The following is an 18529-nucleotide window of genomic DNA, read 5'->3' as shown; positions in this document are numbered from 1 at the left end:
ATAACGCGTACTAAGCAGGGAACTATGGGTTCAAATATAAATGGGAGTCGAGCATGTAAAAATTTTATGTTGCGAATGGAGATCAATTTGATAGTTTTATAACATTTTCTAATAAATTAAATTAAAATTTATCAATAAATACAAAAATTTTGAAATTACATGGAGATCAATTGACCCCCATTTAGATAGAGTGCCTCCGCCTCCGATACTAACTATTATTATGAAAGAATCACAGACTGATACAAACTCTCATTTTTTTTTTTTAATTTACACAAAGAAAAACTATTGTTTCTCTGCCGAGAGATACAAATTCAATTCTCTAATTAGCATCTAAAATTTGTTGTATAAGTTATTTTTCTTCATACGAGTAAAATCATTACACTAAACAAAAATACATGTTGTAATTGGATCACGAAAGAATAATGTTATAATAATAAAGAACTTGTATTTGGTCTAGTGAAAAAAGCACATGGCTTCTATGTGAGAAGTCATATATTTGAAATCTACAAAGCGGAGAAATTCTTTATATTAATATATAGGGGTTTAAAATATGTGTTGGGTGGCTTTGACTTTCAACCCATATTTGAACAACGTTATTGCTAACAGGTCATAACAAAAATGACCTTGTATAGTGCTAGCTTTGTAATTAACTTTTATTATATATATTTGTTAGTTTGACACTTGCCAGCTAACCATCAAAAAAAAAAAAACGTTATAATAAGAAAAGAAGATGGAAAGAAAAACTTGAATTAGTATGTAATTTTGTACATTAGATTTAGGATAAAGAGCGATTATTTAATTTTACAGGAATGAACAGAAGCAAACCCTCTAGATTTTGATTTTTAATGGAAATTTATATTTTCTAATTTGTAATTTGGATTAAATTTATAGTTAAATTGGGATAAATTTTTGAATTATGTTTAATAATTAGAATTAGAAGTTAAAGTATTAGAAATTAGATGTTAGAGCATTGGAAATCATAGTATTGTTTTTTATCTGATACATGATTTAGTTAGATTTAAATCCAATTTGCTATTTTCTTGCTCCCTCTTGACGAAAATTATAAATCTGCCTCTGAAAATGAACAACTTTGCAGGGAGTTCAAAGGGATAGTTTGCATGTACAATAAATTTATTTAACAACTGTGGCGATTAATCAAACCGTTATAAAAATTAAAATATTAAAGTTATGTATAAAACTTAATGCAATTTGAAGATTGATTGATTATTCCAAAAAAAAATATTATCAAAACTTGATAATTAACAAAAATAATTTTTATATTGCACTGGATTTGATATCCAATACAATTTTATTGTTGATAACCTCGCAAGCGGATGATAACGAAATGTGTTTAGATAAAGATTAATTCCCAAGTTAATTAGTAGCTCTCCAGCATCATAATATATTACTATATTAATCCTTCTGTTTTCTAGATGAAAATTTTCTTTATAATATATAGCTTGTTACAAATGTACAGTTTACACGTGACGGACAGGATCAATTGAAACCTAATTTCCAAGAGCGGGAATTAACGACTTTTTTAGATAAAAATTGCAAAAAAAGAAAAAAACTGTTCTTCCGTGAGCTGTACATGTGAAAAACCATTCTTGTTCAAAATGCATCTGACGGTTTTCTCAGATACCAAATAGATAATAATAAAAAAATAAAAAATAAAAAAAATAAAAATAAAAATTCATGCCAGGAAGGCATGACTCAGTTGCAACAAGCTATATATTATAAATCCATATATGATCCAACAAGGATATCACTTTATCTTGCACGCAAGTCCCTTAAGATTAACCAATATCTGGTTTTTCTAAACAAAATTACAAGTTACCTTTTCCCTCCACTCAAAACCTTTTTTTTTTCCTTTTCAGAGAGCAGATAGGTATTAATTTCTATACGTGTATTGTATATAAACTACCAGCTGGATAGCATACGACTTTGACAAATTTATTTGGAGAATGAGGTTCATGGCGCTGCTAGCTATAATAAGCTTGCTGGTATTATCCAAGGAAATTATACTGGTACGAGGAGACCTAGCGACTGCTGCCTCCTATGGCCCTCCTTATATCCGTAAGTACTTCATTTTCTTTCTAGCAAATTTAAACCAAACAAATAAGTGTTTTTTTTTTTTAATCTCCTTTTTCTGAATGATTGTATAAACATCATCGATCCATGTGTCCTTTTTAACTTGTTTGCTCCATGCCTTGCCTCAAATCCAAATATATTTATGATATTTTGGCATTCCTTTTATTTAAATAATGCTCGTTTGCTGATCAGTTTCGTATTTTGGGAAGAACGCATTAATTATATACTCCTTTTGTTCTTGTTTTTAGTTATATTATTTATATTTATTCGATTTATCATATTTGCTTTGATGTTTTTTAATTAAGGAACAAGTTGGCGAATGAGTAATTTTTATGTAATTAAAACTAATTACTCAACATTATTGTAATGACAGATAGAAAAAAAATATATATTTTGTAATTTTATAAGACCAGTGGTACATTGGGCAGATAAATTTAAAAAATATATATATAAAGCGTGAATTTACAAGAATACTATATCATCAATACTATAAATTTTACAAAAAAAAGAATTTAGAAAATATCAAAAATAATAATCCTTAGGTATTTTTTTCAAATTTAGATTACAAGTGTGAGCCCTGTGCAAATACAAACTTACAAAGAACTCTTCTTAATAGAAAAAATTGTACGTAATTTAATATTAGCAAACATTTCATATATATATAGGCTGTTATCAACTACTATCTGTTTGATAAAAAAACTAAATTATCAACTACTACCTGTTTCATATATAGACTGTTATCTCTACCTTCACTATTGTTTTCCAATCCGATATGATTTAATTTACATATAAAAAAAACCTTCTGAGCAAATTAACCTGGAGAATTTGGTCATTGTTATGAAGCTTATCCCTTGCTTTTAATTATACTCTCCTTAGCTCTGACTCCTATTAATCCCCTTCTCTATGTATATATTGTTGGAGTAAAAATTCAGAAATTCGGATAGTTAAGAAAAATTAATCAGAATCTACTTTAATCAAATCAAGACTTGTGAAAATTTTGTGTTTTTATCAGGGTTCTAAATAGCGCGCTATAGCATTTGCGGACCATAAAAGCTATAACGCTATCAGCGCAATATAGCATTAGCGTCGTTTTTTTTACCGTTCCGCTATGACGCGATAAAGGCTATTTAAACCTTTGATTTTTATGAAATTAAGTTTCAACACATTCCCAATGAAACATGAAACTCATGAAAATATCTAAATATTAAGCTCCATAATTTTGAGTTTTAGACCTCTCTTTCTTTCGTTCTTTCTCTTCAGCGACACAGTGCAATGGAAACAGCCAAGACCAGTTCCCTCCAAACAACATGTTTGCTGCAGTGAGCACCGCGCTGTGGGACGACGGTGCAGCATGCGGGAGAAATTACATTGTCAGGTGCCTCAGTGGAACAGGTAACAGGCCGTGCAAGCAAGGAAATATCGTGGTGCAAGTCGTTGACAAGTGCCCGCAAGACCCGTGCCGTGCCACTCTCCTTTTGTCTAAAGATGCATTCAATGCTCTTTCCCGCTCCCCCACTGCGAAGCTCAATGTAGAATATGCACAGTATGACATGCTCTTTGAATATTTTTTTTTATATATATGATCCTTTTTTTATCTGTCATAATCAAAATTAAAGGAGAAATTGTCTAAACTTAAGCGGAAAAAAGTAATTCTAAGGCATGGATTTATCTTATTGCAGGACATGAGAATGCAGCAAGTGTTGTGACGGATAATGATATTAGCAGCGATGCTTTAATTAGCTTCGTACAGTGCATGAGTCGTATTTTTTTTTTTTTTTTCTTTTTCATTTTGACTCTATTGACTCTACAGTATATACGCTGCTATAGTCAAAACAGCACTGTCAATATCTTAAACTTGCTATAGTGTAGAAGGCGGTAAGATCACAGCAAGTGCTGCAGTTGATAGTTCAAAATTCAAATTATGGAGCGAGTCTGTTAGCGAACTTCAAATAAAGATTCTTATTGCTTATTATTTGTGTTATGTAATCAGAAATAATGGTTCTTTTATGATCTGATTTGATCCGAAGCCATCCGATTTTATAGCTGGAGATCAGTCCATACCAGATTAGGTTTGGTCCGAGGACATTCAATTTTATATGTGAATTAGATTATTATATTTGTCAACCTTATTATGCGAATGAAGATACAAATCGGATGTCGGATAAATACAGATGAGAATACGAATACAATCCGGATAGATAAAGAAACAACTACATCATAAAACAGTGTGACATCCACATGTAAAATTTTATATATATCATAATATTAACTTAAATATAATTATAATATTTTTTAACTCACAAAATATATACTTTCTAACAAAATTTTAAGAAAACTTACTCACTAAATATATCATAATATCGTGACAAATTAATCAATTTATTGAGCCAAGGCCATCCCTGTGGATCCGTCACGTTTGAATAATGTGTAGAATTAAAATGAAGATAGAAATAAAAGTATATCATATGATCCGAACTCTGATGGGCTTCAATCAATATAAATTAAAACCTGCTCATGGGCCCAACAACCTCATATCCAGTTAAATCTCAAAATGTTATATTTGAAACAGTATACGCATTTGTTAATGAGTAGGATTCATTTATAATATTTGTAAGTTATAATATTTTATAATAATTTAGTTTTGTAATTTTTAAAAAAGTTAATTTAGACTGTTCAACATGATATGTATATTAAAATGTGTTTGGAGATTAAATTTTATATTTTTTAAACTTTTTTTTTACTATTATTAAAGTATTTTACAAAAATATTATTTTTTAGGCAATTATGAACCACCGAAAAAACATAAATTTTGTAAAATACCTTAAAAAAAGTTAAAAAAATATATAAACTTTTATTTACAAGCACATTTTAATATAGATATCATATTGAACATTTTGGATCGACTGTTTGAACTTTAAAAATCACAAAACTGAATTGTTGTAAGATGTTTGAACTTTATATATATATATATAGACGAGGGTTCAAATGCCTCCATTTTTTGTGCCTCCACCATGCCTCCATTTTTAATAACTTTAATAACTCAAAATTTAAAACTTAGAAGTTAAAATAAAACCGTTGGATATGATCTACATCATTTTATCTATGCACGTGTAAAAAATTATGACATTTCAAATTTGTTTTGGTTGTCATCAAGAACTTGTAAAAAACGTACTAATGTGGATAATTTCTAGACGTTGATTTTTCAACTTATTGATTCATATAAAAATAAAATTGAAATGTAATAATTTTTTATGAGCACATAGAGAAAATAATATAGATCACATCTAATGGCTTTATTTTGACTTTTAAGTTTTAAATTTTGAGTTACTAAAGATTTTAAAAATGAAGGCATGGTGGAGGCACAAAAAATGGAGGCATTTGAACCCACCTCATATATATATATATATATAGAGAGAGAGAGAGAGATAGGCTAATGTGCTTTCGGTAGCATATGGGCCGAAATACACACGGTCCAAATTTGAAATTTGAAAATCTAAAAAGTCGATATGAACCGTTCATCTTGTTCTCCGTATTAATATGTGCTTGGAGACCAAATTTTATATTAATATGGAGAATAAGATGAACGGTTCGGATCGACCGTTAGGATTTTTATTAAAAGTTGTATCTATTTTGAAAAAAAAAACAAAAACTTTAATTTATTTAATGATTGTTATTCAAAAATAATTCTCAAAATAGATACAACTTTTAATAAATTAAATGTACTAGAAAGATCATAATATTTTCTAGATTACCTAGAAGTGACTTTTGAACCGGGATCAATAACTCGGAAGTTAAGCATTTTTATTTTTTTTCCAATAACACATAAAGAAATATATTAATTTTTCTTACAGCCTCGAAAAATCCGATCTGAAAAATATTGATCTGGGTTATTTGTTGCAGTCTTTCTAATAAATCAAATTATATTGTATTCCATCTATTTTCAAATAAATATATTCAACATTTCTAATATTTTAATACAAAAATAAAAAAATTATGTTTTTAAAAAAAAAAAAAAACACAAAACCGGTGCACCATTAACCGGACATATACCATACCAAACATTTTGCTCATTTCCGGTTAACCAATAACCGGACCCATTTCACATTTCCGGTTATCCAATAACCGGACCCATTTCACTAATCCGGGAATTGGGTAACCGGAAAAAAAAAATCCGGTTACTGGATAAACGGATTGGGTAGATTTCGAATTTCAACGCCGAAGTGGTTATTTTTTGTAATTTGATTTATTTTATGCAACTTTAGTTTTGTGTTATCCGAGCAAAATTAGACAGCCAAATATAAATATTCGTTGCTCGTTTCGTCAATTCAAAGCATTTAACTTCGAAATTCTGTATTTAAAAACTTGGTTGGCTTTTGTAAGGTCCAAGCTAGGAACAATTTCACACAAATAATTTTCATAATTATTTTTTTCCTTTTTAGAACCTCCATACAAAAAGAGAGTATTACGAGTTTAAAGTTTAAACATTTTTTCTAAGACAATCAAGTGCGAGAAAAATAAATTCGTTGGTTAAAAATCCCTCTACAAAAAAATAAAAACCATTATTTTTTTTAATTTACAATGATGACTTTTTTAAAACAATAGATTAATAAATATCCTTTTTTTAAACATCTCATCAAAACTTAATATTTAGGACAAAAAAATAAATGGCCTTTATTTATAGGATCCAAGTTAGGAATGATTCTGCGTATTTGCAGGGTCCAACATAAAACCCATGAAAGGGCACTAGCCGAACCAGTACCGATTTTTTTTTATTTATATCCAAAAAAAATTAAAATTTTAAAAAATAACCAGTTTGGCACTGGATTTCCAAATCTACCCAAACTGCAAAATTTTTTTGCGGTAATTTAGTCTAAAACTGCAAAAAAAAAAATTGCAGTTTTTCCAAAAACCAACTTTTTTTTTTTTTAAAAAAAACCGCAAAATTTTGTTCGGTTCCAACTCTTTTCCATTTTTTCAGATTTTATTTTTATTTAAATAGAAATATTTATAATTTATTTATTTTTTGTATTGAAATATTAGAAATATTTAAATTTTTTTTTAAAATAGATGGAATACTATATAATTTGATTTATTAGAAAGACTGCTACAAATAACCCGGATCAACATTTTTCATGCCAGATTTTTTGCGATTGTAAGAAAAATTAATATATTTCTTTATGAGTTATTGGAAAAAAAATAAAAATGCCTGGATTCTGAGTTATTGATCCCGGTTTAAAAATCACTTCTAGGTAATATAGAAAATATTATGATCCTTCTAGTACATTTAATTTATAAAAAAGTTGTATCTATTTTGAGAATTCTTTTTAATAACAATCATTAAATAACTTAAAAAAAATTTCAAAAATAGATATAACGTTTTATAAATTAAATGTACTAGAAGGATGACAATATTTTATGTATTACCTAGAAGTGACTTTTGAACCGGGATCAATAACTCAGAATCCAAGCATTTTTATTTTTTTCCAATAACACGTAAAGAAATATATTATTTTTTCTTACAGCCGCGAAAAATCCGGCATGAAAAATGTTAATCCGGGTTATTTGTAGCAGTCTTTCTAATAAATCAAATTATATAGTATTCCATCTATTTTCGAAGAAATATATTAAATATTTCTAATATTTCAATACAAAAAATAAATAAATTATAAATATTTCTATTTAAATAATAATAAAATCTGAAAAAATGGAAAAGAGTTGGAACGGCAAATAAATTTTGCGGGTTTTTTTTTTTTTTTTTTTTAAAAGTTGGTTTTTGGAAAAACTGCAAAATTTTTTTTGCGGTTTTAGGCTCTGAATCCGCAAAAAAAAATTGCAGTTTGGATACTTTTCGAAATCCAGTGTCAAACTAGTTATTTTTTAAGTACTTGAAAACAGTATAAATTCTATATTGTATTATTGTTTATACAGTAAAAATTGATTATTAAGAAAATTTATGGACTTTAATTCGAAAAAAAAAAACTGAAAAGCTAATAACTTTTTGGAAAATTATATTTATATTGTACGGATTTGCTCAAAACAACAACACTGGCATTCTGACATAAAATTTGACCCGAATGAATAATTTAAAACAAAGGATGTATGCATTCAATTATCGAATCCTCCTATATTTAGAGATGTTCATATTTTACAAAAGAGTGTTAAAATACTCCGTTAGTTTTGTGCTCTAACATTATTATCTCTATTTTCAAAATTTAAATAATTGATTCAAACCATTCAACATGATCTTCATACTAAAATATACTTGAATAACAAATTTCATCATTTTTATAATTTTTTAATAATTGTTTAGAGGTACAAAATCAATATTTTTGAATGGTCCAAATTCATCCAAAAACATTGATTTTGTATCTATATTAAAAAATAGTAAAATAATTTAAAAAATTATAAATTTTGTATTCAAGCACATTTTAATATAAAGATCATAATGACTGGTTTGAATCGACTATTTAAATTTTAAAAATAAAGATAACGATGTTGGAATATAATGGAGTACAAAATCAATGAACATTTTAACCTACTCTTTAAAAAAATAAAGGGTACGCAAAACTGCAGATGAATGAAATCCGGACTGATTAGCCTACGAAATCTGAACCGGTCAAGGTGGATCCTACGATCAATATGTAGCAGTGCAGATGCGACGGCTGAAAAACCTAGCCGTCTGATCTTTATCTGACGCTTTATATTCTCATTGATGATTTAGTGCGTATGCAAGGTAAAACTGGAGTTCTCATAATTCTTTCGAGAAAGCGTGCATGTCTAATTTGATTTTTAATTTTACGCAAACAATTAAACAAACAAAGGCGAAAAGAAATCGGACAACAAAAATATTCTCCACCCGAGACTCGAACTCGATTTTGTTTTTAAATAATATCAATTTTAATTATTTTAATAAAACAAGCACCATTGAGTTACTTTTTATAAAAAAGAGCTTCAATAATTCTAGGGATCGGTGGAAGGAGATTATTCTTTCCTTCATTGATCCCTAGAATCGGTGGAATTCTTTTTTATAAAAAATCAACTCAATGGTGTTTGTTCTATTAAAATAATTAAAATTGGTTCTAATTGAAAAAAAAAAATCCTCAAACTCTATACCCAAGTAGCTACCGCCAAGTGTATGGAATCATACAATCCAATAGATATCGGATCAAATTCAGTCTAATGTCTGATTGAAACTGGTCTGAGAAAATATTGACACTTATATTAAAGTTCATGTATGCTATCACAATTTATAAATCCCGGTATTGGAAAGGACACAATTTATAAATCACAGAAAAGGACAATTTTTTTTCGCGTTGTGATTGCAATAAATGGTTTTGATACTCATGACGGCATTTGCGTAGAAATTTTGTCAATGAACAATTAGTTTTCACTTTACACAGATCAGGATTCAGGAGCGAAGGATTATTACATCAACAAGAATGAGATACTTTTTGCGAGGATAAAAAAGTGACTTTTTGCAACGGAATACTCTCATTGTTCAGCTTTTTCTTTTTGCAACGGACGGCCGTCGTAAATGCGTTTTTTTCCTCGCAAAAAGTGTCTACTTTGTTGTAGTATACATTGACATGTAAGTATCATATATAAATTAGCTAGCTCTCTTGCATTAAAGACTCATTAATCAATGATGTGTGTCTTTCGGCAATTGAGAGATGAAAATTATAAATGAAAATCATAAATAAGAACCATGGCTACAAGGCTGCAACAGGCAAGCTTTCAAAAAAAAGGAAAATCATAAATAAGAATCTAGCTTGGCTGCAAACATTCAACACTCAAGCTTTCAAAAAAAAAGGAAAATCATAAATAAGAACCTAGCTTGGCTGCAAACATTCAACACTCAAGCTTTCAAAAAAAAGGATTTGCTCGGCTGTCTTTGTCCTGTCCAACAATTTTTCTTTCTTTTTTCAAAAAAAGTTTCCCAGCGTGTTGAAACTTCGTCGCAGATAAGCCCCTTTCAAGATTTATAGAGATTTATTTCTGTTAAATTGTCTTTGTTTTATTACAGACGTAATATATATGCCGTAAGCAATATGTCTACATAACAAGGTTCAATGTCTTTATTTATTGTGTTTTTACTTATATATTTCTATTTTTAAACGTTAATAATTTAAAATTTAAAATATAAATATCAAAATAAAATTATTAGATATGATCTATATGATTTTAACTACACACTCATAAAATATTATCACATTTTCATTTTATTTTTATGTGTATCAATAACTTGAAAAATAAATGTCTACAAATTATCTATATCAATACATTTTTACAAACTTTTGATGACAACTACAACAGAATGGAAATATCATAATATAGATTATATATAGATCATATCTAATGGTTTTATTTTGACTTTTAAGTTTTAAATTTTAAATTATTAAAAAGTTAAAAATAAAAGTATGATAAAAATATAAAAAAATAAAGATATTTGAAATCTCTTCGGGTTTATAATATAATTACGAAACAAAAAAAGTTGTACAAGTTGGAATTTTCGTGATTGAATGAGCCCAATCAGTGGAGTAGATCTTTGTTCTTATGTTGCATCAAACAATCACTAATAAAATGAAATTTAAGTTTCTGATCCTTATTTTTCATAAAATAATAAATTATTAGATAAACAAGTAGTGTTAGAGTATTGTATAAATATTTATTTTTGGATATAAATTATTAAAATTATGCATTCTTATCTTCTTTTGAGTAAAGATTAACCATCTAATTATTTTAATACCATTGTTATTACAAGTTTACAACAAAAATAATTTCCATCGGAACTTTGAACACATGACTTTCCACATGAGATACTAAGTGTCTTTATAACTAGAATAAAAGCTAGTTCTTTATCCTATAAATATTTTGATATAAAAAACATATTAAGTATTTCATAAAATTGTATAATAAATTATTAGTATCATGCCCGTACGTTGCAATACAAACATTATAAAAGAACAAAATATTCTCATAAATAAATAGACCAATGAAAAAAAAAATTCAACAATATCCATGAATAATATTAAAATAGATTGGAAGGGGGGCATATCATAAGAGAGCGAATATGTTAAAATTTCAGTATTTCATAAAAATATATGTAGGTCTTTTAATTCATACGTACATTGATTTTTGTGTGGTATTTTTTATGACAACAAAATAATTGCTTATAATTTTACTATTTTATCAATATATTATATGTCTTGTTAAATGAAAATTTGTATAGTTTTTGCTACTAATGTGGATGTGTAATCTTTATTACTATTACATGTGGATATGTATCTTTATTGCTATTATATAATGTGGATCTATAATTCTTATTGCTATTACGTGTGAATCTGTATCCTTAAATGACATACAATAAAATCAAGAATTGCAACGAATATTGTGGATTTGTATCATTAAATGATATTTTAAAAATGAAAAGAAATTAAGTATCTGACAATCAAATAAGGGGATTTATGAAAGTTTTCGGACAAAATGGAGAAATCACAACATCTACATGTAACGAGTACGTGTCTAAATAAATATACTCTTTTACATAGAAAAAATATCAAAAAAATGCATAGAATAAAAAAAAGGGACAACCCATTTAATCGGAGAGCTAATATTAAATTGTAAGTTTCATCTTTTAATAATGACCGGAGGCAGATCAAAATATCTAGGTACTTAATATAAAAATATAAAAATGTAGATTTATATTGTGTCTGAAATATATATATTTTTCTAACTCTAAGCAAATGTTCATCTTTCTTTACCGTCCTGACAATTTAAAGGTACATAATTTGAATAAATCGTAAGACCAATTTTTTTGTTTCATCAGAGACATTTTTGCAAAACTGTTTCAAGTATTCATAGTACCAATGATTATTTGATCAAGGGTTAATCTTGTTTAGCATAGATAATTACCACTGATAGAAAATGAGATCAGTACCTCGGTTCTCGTACCTTCTCCCTTTGCAATTGATCCAGCGGGTCAACCACCTCTCCGAGACTCCGACCCATGAGCTTCTCTGGTCCCCACATACTCCCTGTGAAATATGGATAATAGTTTATGCTATTTTATTTGTAGTAAATTATAACCACCATTAATTTATGAATAAATGATAGCAAATTTTTTATTTTATTTTATTTGGATGATAGCAAAAGTTTACTACAGCAGCACAACATCAGTTTTGAATGGAGAAGGAGAGGAATTCACATCCTCCAAGATCTCTGAAAAAGGAATCTTTTACAATTAGTAGATCCGAGCCGTTCTTCTTAACTCGGGCCTCGGCACGAATCTCAAAATCCAATAATACAGCCCCTGCGCTAGTTCGAATCTCAAACGGACTGAGAGTAAATCCCAAACTGTAAAGTATGGGAAATCTTGTGCGGTACCTAAGAGGATATTGATCCGAAAGAGAGGCAGGGACCGAAATTTTTAAATATAGCATAATCCAAAAAATAATAAATCAAAACACTATTTTTCGGCTAAAATTATAAAAATGACATGGCCGCATCTAGGAAAAGCGGGCACCTTTTTGTTGGCCGAATCTAGGGAAAGCGGCCAATATTTTGAGCCGCTTCTATGGGATGCGGGCACGGCCGCTTCTAGGGGATGCGGCCACCCTGGCCACTTCTAGGGGATGCGGTCCAAACCGACATTTCTATAAAATCCCATTTTCTGGAAAGAGAGTTCATTTCACGGATCGTTTTCACCGAGCCTCTTCTTCTTCTCAGCTGAACTGTAAGTTTTTTCTTTTCTCTCTTTTTTCAATTTTTTTTTCAGTATTTGTAATTAATTTAGTTAATTTGTAATTTTAGGTTTTCTTATATACTCAGACCAAAATGGCTATAATGGTATCAGTTTACACTAGTGGTGAGGTTCTAACAGGCCCTAATGGGGTTTATTATAGTATCAGGCCTGTTTCTGTGATACCGGAAATGCCGGGAACTGATTTGTTGGTTTTGAAATCAATTATTTCTCAAAACCTGGGATTGAATTAGGATCGATATGACCTTGATATTCAGGCCAAAATTAGCATGCCCACTGGTTCAGGACAAACCTGGTTCCAATTATTTCCTGTTCAGAATGATGGAGTCTGGCAGGTACTGTACAACCAAACCATTAGTTTTTATGGCCGAAAAATGGTGTTTTGGTTTATTTTTATTTTTTTTTGCAAAACGAAGGCCCAACCCTTGTTCCATGATATCACTTTATTAGACCTATTATTTCGACTTGTTTCCATACAAAAATCTATGTTTTGAACCAACAAATGGTGCCTTTTACATTGAATATCCATAGAATGTGGCACTGCTATGTTTTGGTTCTTACTTTGCAGGAATCAGGCGAAAACGGGCAAAATCAGGGAAGTTACTGAAATCTGAGACATCTGATGCGACCCTCATCACATCCGATGCGACCCTCATCAGAGCCGATGCGACCCTCATCAGAGCCGATGCAGGTTGCATCAGACCTGATGCAGGTTGCATCGCGAATTTCCAGAGCAGACAGCAAAGGCCCAGAATTGAAGCACTCGTTTTAAAAAGCCTATAAATAGGCCACCCCTGCTACCAGAGAGGGAGTTCCGAAATTTAAAGATTCAAAGCCTCAAGGAGAGAGAAAAAGATCAAGAGAGAAGAGAGAGATTGGAGATCGCTTGGAGAAGAAGAGAAGATTGCAAGATCCTCTCCAATCCACCTTGGATCTTTGAGCTTCATCATGATCTGCCTATTCTCTCTCTCTTTTATGCTTTCTTTTGCTATGCTTGAGTAGATCTCTAGTTCTTAGGGTTAGGATGTAGTCTCTAAACCTTGTCTTTGAGTTGAATGATGTTTTGATCTAAGTTTGAACTTGTGTGATTGTTGTTTGAGTATTCATTGTTTTCTTGATTGTGATTTCTTGATTGATTCTTGATTGTCTACTGTTAGATGTCTATAGCATCTCTTCTAGTAATTTGGCCTTGATGTATCTTGTAATTGTGATTGAGCATTTGAGGTAGATCTAAGATCAATAGTAGCCGAGAGGTGAAATTTCTATTATCGAAAGGTTGTAGATACCTCTAGTTAACCAGACAATCAATTTAGGTTAGATACCAGTAGGTGAGAGCCACAGGTTGAAGCCTCGCACAAGAAATCAACTTAGATACGAACACATGTCAGCTCTGCTCGAGGGCCATGCGACCCGCATCAGAGATGATGCGAGTCGCATCATACGGGTCGCATCAGAGATGATGCGAGTCGCATGATAGGTCCAGAGAAGGCAAAGTTTGGGATGAAACCTGAAACCCTAGGAACGCCTTTTATCTTTGATTCAAAACTAAAACCTTTAACTGCTTTCATTACTGTTAATTGAATCTTCATTTGAAATTAGGAAATATAAATAAATCAAACCCAACTCTTCGCACTTCTAGTACCTAGCTTGGATAAGTGGTGATTTAGAATCGAATTAAACCGTCCCTGAGGATCGATACCTTAATATACTATACGGATAGGGTTGTGCACTTGCAACCCTAGACGAGAGTAGATTCAAGGTTTAAACTGGTATAGCTTGCTATACCTGAGACTTTGTAGCCTACTTTTGTAAGCGAACATTCCAAATGACAAAAATATTACTCTGGGTAGAAGGCGAGTCAATAGGATTCCGATGTGGCTTGATTTACTGCATAATAGAAGGAGAGGACATCAGGCTCGCCGAGATACACAAGAACAACAAAACAGAGCTGCTCGAGATGCACGAGGTAGTTAACTCATATTTTTAAATTAAATTGCAGCTTTAAAAAAAAACTAATAATAACAATATATTTTTGTTTGTCAATTTTCAAGTTGAGAGAGAGGCAAGCAATATATTTTTATCTAGTAGTCAATTTTATGTTGTGATTGCATTGCTTGTTTGTTGTAATAGTTTTAAGAATTTTATTTAGTAGTACTTATATGGAATATTTATTTAGGCGTATCTTAATATAATATTTCAAATAAAATTTCAGCTTCCAAATTAAACACCATACACAGCTATAACTACAAATATTGAAAACAAAAAATCAAACAAAAAAATAATTAAATAGCCAGGGTGGCCGCATCCCCTAGAAGCGGCCCAAAATATTGGCCGCTTTCCCTAGATGCGGCCACCAAAAAGGTGCCCGCTTTTCCTAGATGCGGCCATGCCATTTTTATAATTTTGGCCGAAAAATGATGTTTTGGTTTATTATTTTTTGGATTATGCTATATTTAAAATTTTCGGAGGCAGGAGGAGGGGGGGGGGTCTATCCGTGATGATTTTCTTTTAAGACAGTGTTCTATAAAAATTAGAGTAGATTTAGGAATTTTTTTTCTTTTTGGACTTAATTTCAAAATTCACGAGAATGATTTTAAATAACAAATTCAAACTCTTGAATCAGATCTATTTCATCAGTGATGTGTTTACATGTTAAATTTATATTTTTTTGAATTAATTTAGTATAAATTCGAGCAATAAAAAAAATATAAGATAATTTTAATGTGTTCATTTTTTATTATTTTTATTTATTTGGCTTTGTATTAAATTCGTTTAAAAATTTATAAATTTGACATGTAAATATATCACTCACAAAGTCGAACGATATCAATGTTAAATTCATTATTTGAAATTGATCCGATAAATTTGAAGTTAACCTCTTCAAATGATTTGATGAGCTTAACAACACCTTAACTTTACTCGAATTTTCAAACTTTTTATTATTATTATTACAAGCTCTTTTTTTTTTTTTTAAGTCTTCACCGTGAAAAACAACAATGCTACCATCAAGTCGATACAGACACAGACAGAAAAATTTAAACTAAACTGTCCAAACATTTATGATTTATCATTCCCTATTACTATTAATTTAAACTAAACTGTCCAAATTGAATTAAATAGCGACCGTGAAATGATACCAGTATAATTTTGAAATAGAACGAAACAGAAAGATAAGTTTGAAATTTGATTTTATTCACTCATTGTAATTGATTGATTTACAAGAGATTGTGCCTACCTTTATATAACAATCTGAGTTATTATGAAAATCTAATTTAGATTTATTTCAAATGCGCTATCTAGGCAGTGAGTATCTTTTACTGATTTATTTCCTGAGTCATCCGTTATGTCTTGTGAGGTTGCTGTCCATTTGTTGTAACGATGGATGTGTCCATTTGTATCTTATCAGCCCCCCCGCAAGATGATGGTGCTGCTGTCAGTGTCATCTTGTCTCGCAAGAATAAAAACCTTGGAGTGGTGAGAGGCTTCGTAAAAGCATCAGCAAGTTGATCTTTGGAGCATAGATATTGAATGTGAAGCTTGCCGGTTGCTACTCTATCGCGCACAAAGTGGTAATCTATTTCCACATGTTTTGTACGAGAGTGAAACATGGGATTAGAGGCTAAGAAAGTAGCGCCGATGTTGTCACACCATAAAATTGGTGGTGTTACCGAGTGGACACCAAGTTCATCAAGCAAGAATTGAACCCAAGTTAATTCGGCACTAGCCAATGCAAGGCTTCTATATTCGGCCTCCGTGCTTGATCGAGATACTGTTGGTTGCTTTTTGGAGCTCCAAGATATGAGATGAGAGCCTAGGAAGATGCAAAAGCCCGATGTTGATTTGCGGTCATCGGGGCAACCGGCCCAATCTGCATCCGAGTAAGCATGAAGGGTTAGTGAGGAGCCAGGTTTGAATTGAAGTCCATGAGATAGAGTTCCATTAAGGTAGCGTAAGATACGCTTCACAGCTGCCCAATGTGTGATTGTCGGATTATGCATAAATTGAGAGGTTTTGTTGACGGCAAATGCAATATCCGGTCTAGTAATCGTGGCGTATTGCAAGGCGCCCACAATTGTGCGATAGAGAGAAGGATCTTCGAATGGATCACCATCAGTTTTGGAAAGAGGGGTTTGAGCAACCATTGGTGAAGCACATGATTTTGAGAGATACATATTTGCCTTCTTGATGAGATCAGTTATGTACTTCTTTTGAGATATATGGATGCCATTGTGAGAAGTATGAACTTCAATTCCAAGAAAATAGTGAAGTGTGCCTAGGTCTTTGAGAGCAAAGCAAGTTTGAATGCTTGAGATGATCTCCATAATGAATTCAGGATGACTACCCGTGACGATTATATCGTCAACATAGACTAAAAGTATGATGGTTCGGGCATGAGAGTGAAGGATAAATAGGGATGGGTCATAGCGAGAGGATTTGAAACCAAGTTTCTCATGTAAGTCACCATGCAAGAATGCATTTTGAACATCTAATTGGCGTAATGTCCAACCACGGGATAAAACAAGAGAAAGAACAAGTCTAATGGTTGTAGGTCGAACAACAGGACTAAACATATCAAAATAATCGATACCTTCTTGTTGGTTGTAACTCTTTGCCACGAGACGAGCCTTGTAACGCTCAATCGTGCCATCGGCATGCCTTTTGACTCGGTAGACCCATTTGCAACCGACTATGTGTTGGTCTGTTGGAGGGGGAACTAAGACCCATGTATTGTTGCTAGCTAAGGCTGTTATTTCCTTAGCCATGGCGTCTCTCCAATGTGAGAATTGTTGAGCTTGATTAAAAGTAGTCGGTTCAGATGTGCTGGAAGATGTAGTTACATAGGCTTCATGATCTGGAAAATTTTTAGGTTTTCTAGTTTGATCTCGGGTCCTGGTAATCATGTGGTGCCTGGATTGCAATGGTTCTGTTGTGTTTAAGGTTGATTGCACATGAGTAGTTTGGTTAGGTTGCTGGACTAGATTGAGTAGAGGAGGGGCGGCCTGGATAGAGGGAGTGTTTTGGGCTTGTAAAGAGTGGGTAGTGTCGGCCTGCTGAGTGGAGGAAGGTTCGGCCCGAATAGGGGAATGAGAAGAAGAGGCCTGGGGAGTAATGGGTTGTGGTAAATGGGCTAATGGAAGTAATTGAGGTGAATGGGTTGTTTGGTTAATTTCTGAGTTTGGTAGCGGAATAAGTAGCCACTGTGAGAGATTTGTAGGTGTATTGGACTTGTCTGAGGTGGTTATTTCGTTTTTAAAGGGGAATTTTGCTTCATCAAAAATTACATGCCGTGAAACATAGATACGATTTGTAGCTAAGTGCAAGCATTTATAGCCTTTTTGGGATGGAGAATAACCAATGAAAACACATGGGAGAGATCGGTTTTGCAATTTGTGATCATTATAGGGTCGAGTTAAAGGGAAGCAAGCACAGCCAAGGGTGTGAAGCATGGTGTAGTTGGGATTTTTTTTGAAGAGTAGATGATAGGGTGATGTAGAGGTGGTAGAGGAGGGGAGTCGATTTATTAAATATACCGCATTTGCAAAAATCTCATCCCAAAAATGTAAAGGTATCGAGGCATGGTTTGCAATGGCTAATGAGAGCTCAATTATATGTCTATGCTTGCGTTCCGCAATACCGTTTTGTTGTGGGGTGTATGGGCAAGATCTTTGGTGTAGAATT

General features: G+C 31.5%; 1 protein-coding gene across 1 annotated transcript; it reads left to right on the top strand.

Annotated features, from left to right (window-relative positions):
* Positions 1-1735: 1735 nt before the first annotated feature.
* Positions 1736-3862, top strand: LOC144571705 (EG45-like domain containing protein). Its single transcript, XM_078321066.1, has 3 exons — positions 1736-2076; positions 3352-3634; positions 3771-3862. The coding sequence occupies exons 1-3, from the start codon at positions 1965-1967 to the stop codon at positions 3775-3777; spliced, it is 402 nt and encodes a 133-aa protein (XP_078177192.1). The 5' UTR covers positions 1736-1964; the 3' UTR covers positions 3778-3862.
* Positions 3863-18529: the final 14667 nt, after the last annotated feature.

Source organism: Carex rostrata, chromosome 19 (genome assembly GCF_964058835.1).
Source record: "Carex rostrata chromosome 19, lpCarRost1.2, whole genome shotgun sequence".
Lineage (NCBI taxonomy): Eukaryota > Viridiplantae > Streptophyta > Magnoliopsida > Poales > Cyperaceae > Carex > Carex rostrata.
Note: the sequence above shows the minus strand (reverse complement) of the source record. Positions and strands in the feature narration are given on the sequence as shown.

What these genes read in the sequence shown, in the direction of transcription:
- LOC144571705 (XM_078321066.1), top strand. Translation starts at nt 1,965, where the DNA reads ATGAGGTTCATGGCGCTGCTAGCTATAATAAGCTTGCTGGTATTATCC. An exon ending in CTATGGCCCTCCTTATATCC is followed by an intron (nt 2,077 to 3,351) that starts GTAAGTACTTCA and finishes CTTTCTCTTCAG; the next exon opens with CGACACAGTGCAATGGAAAC.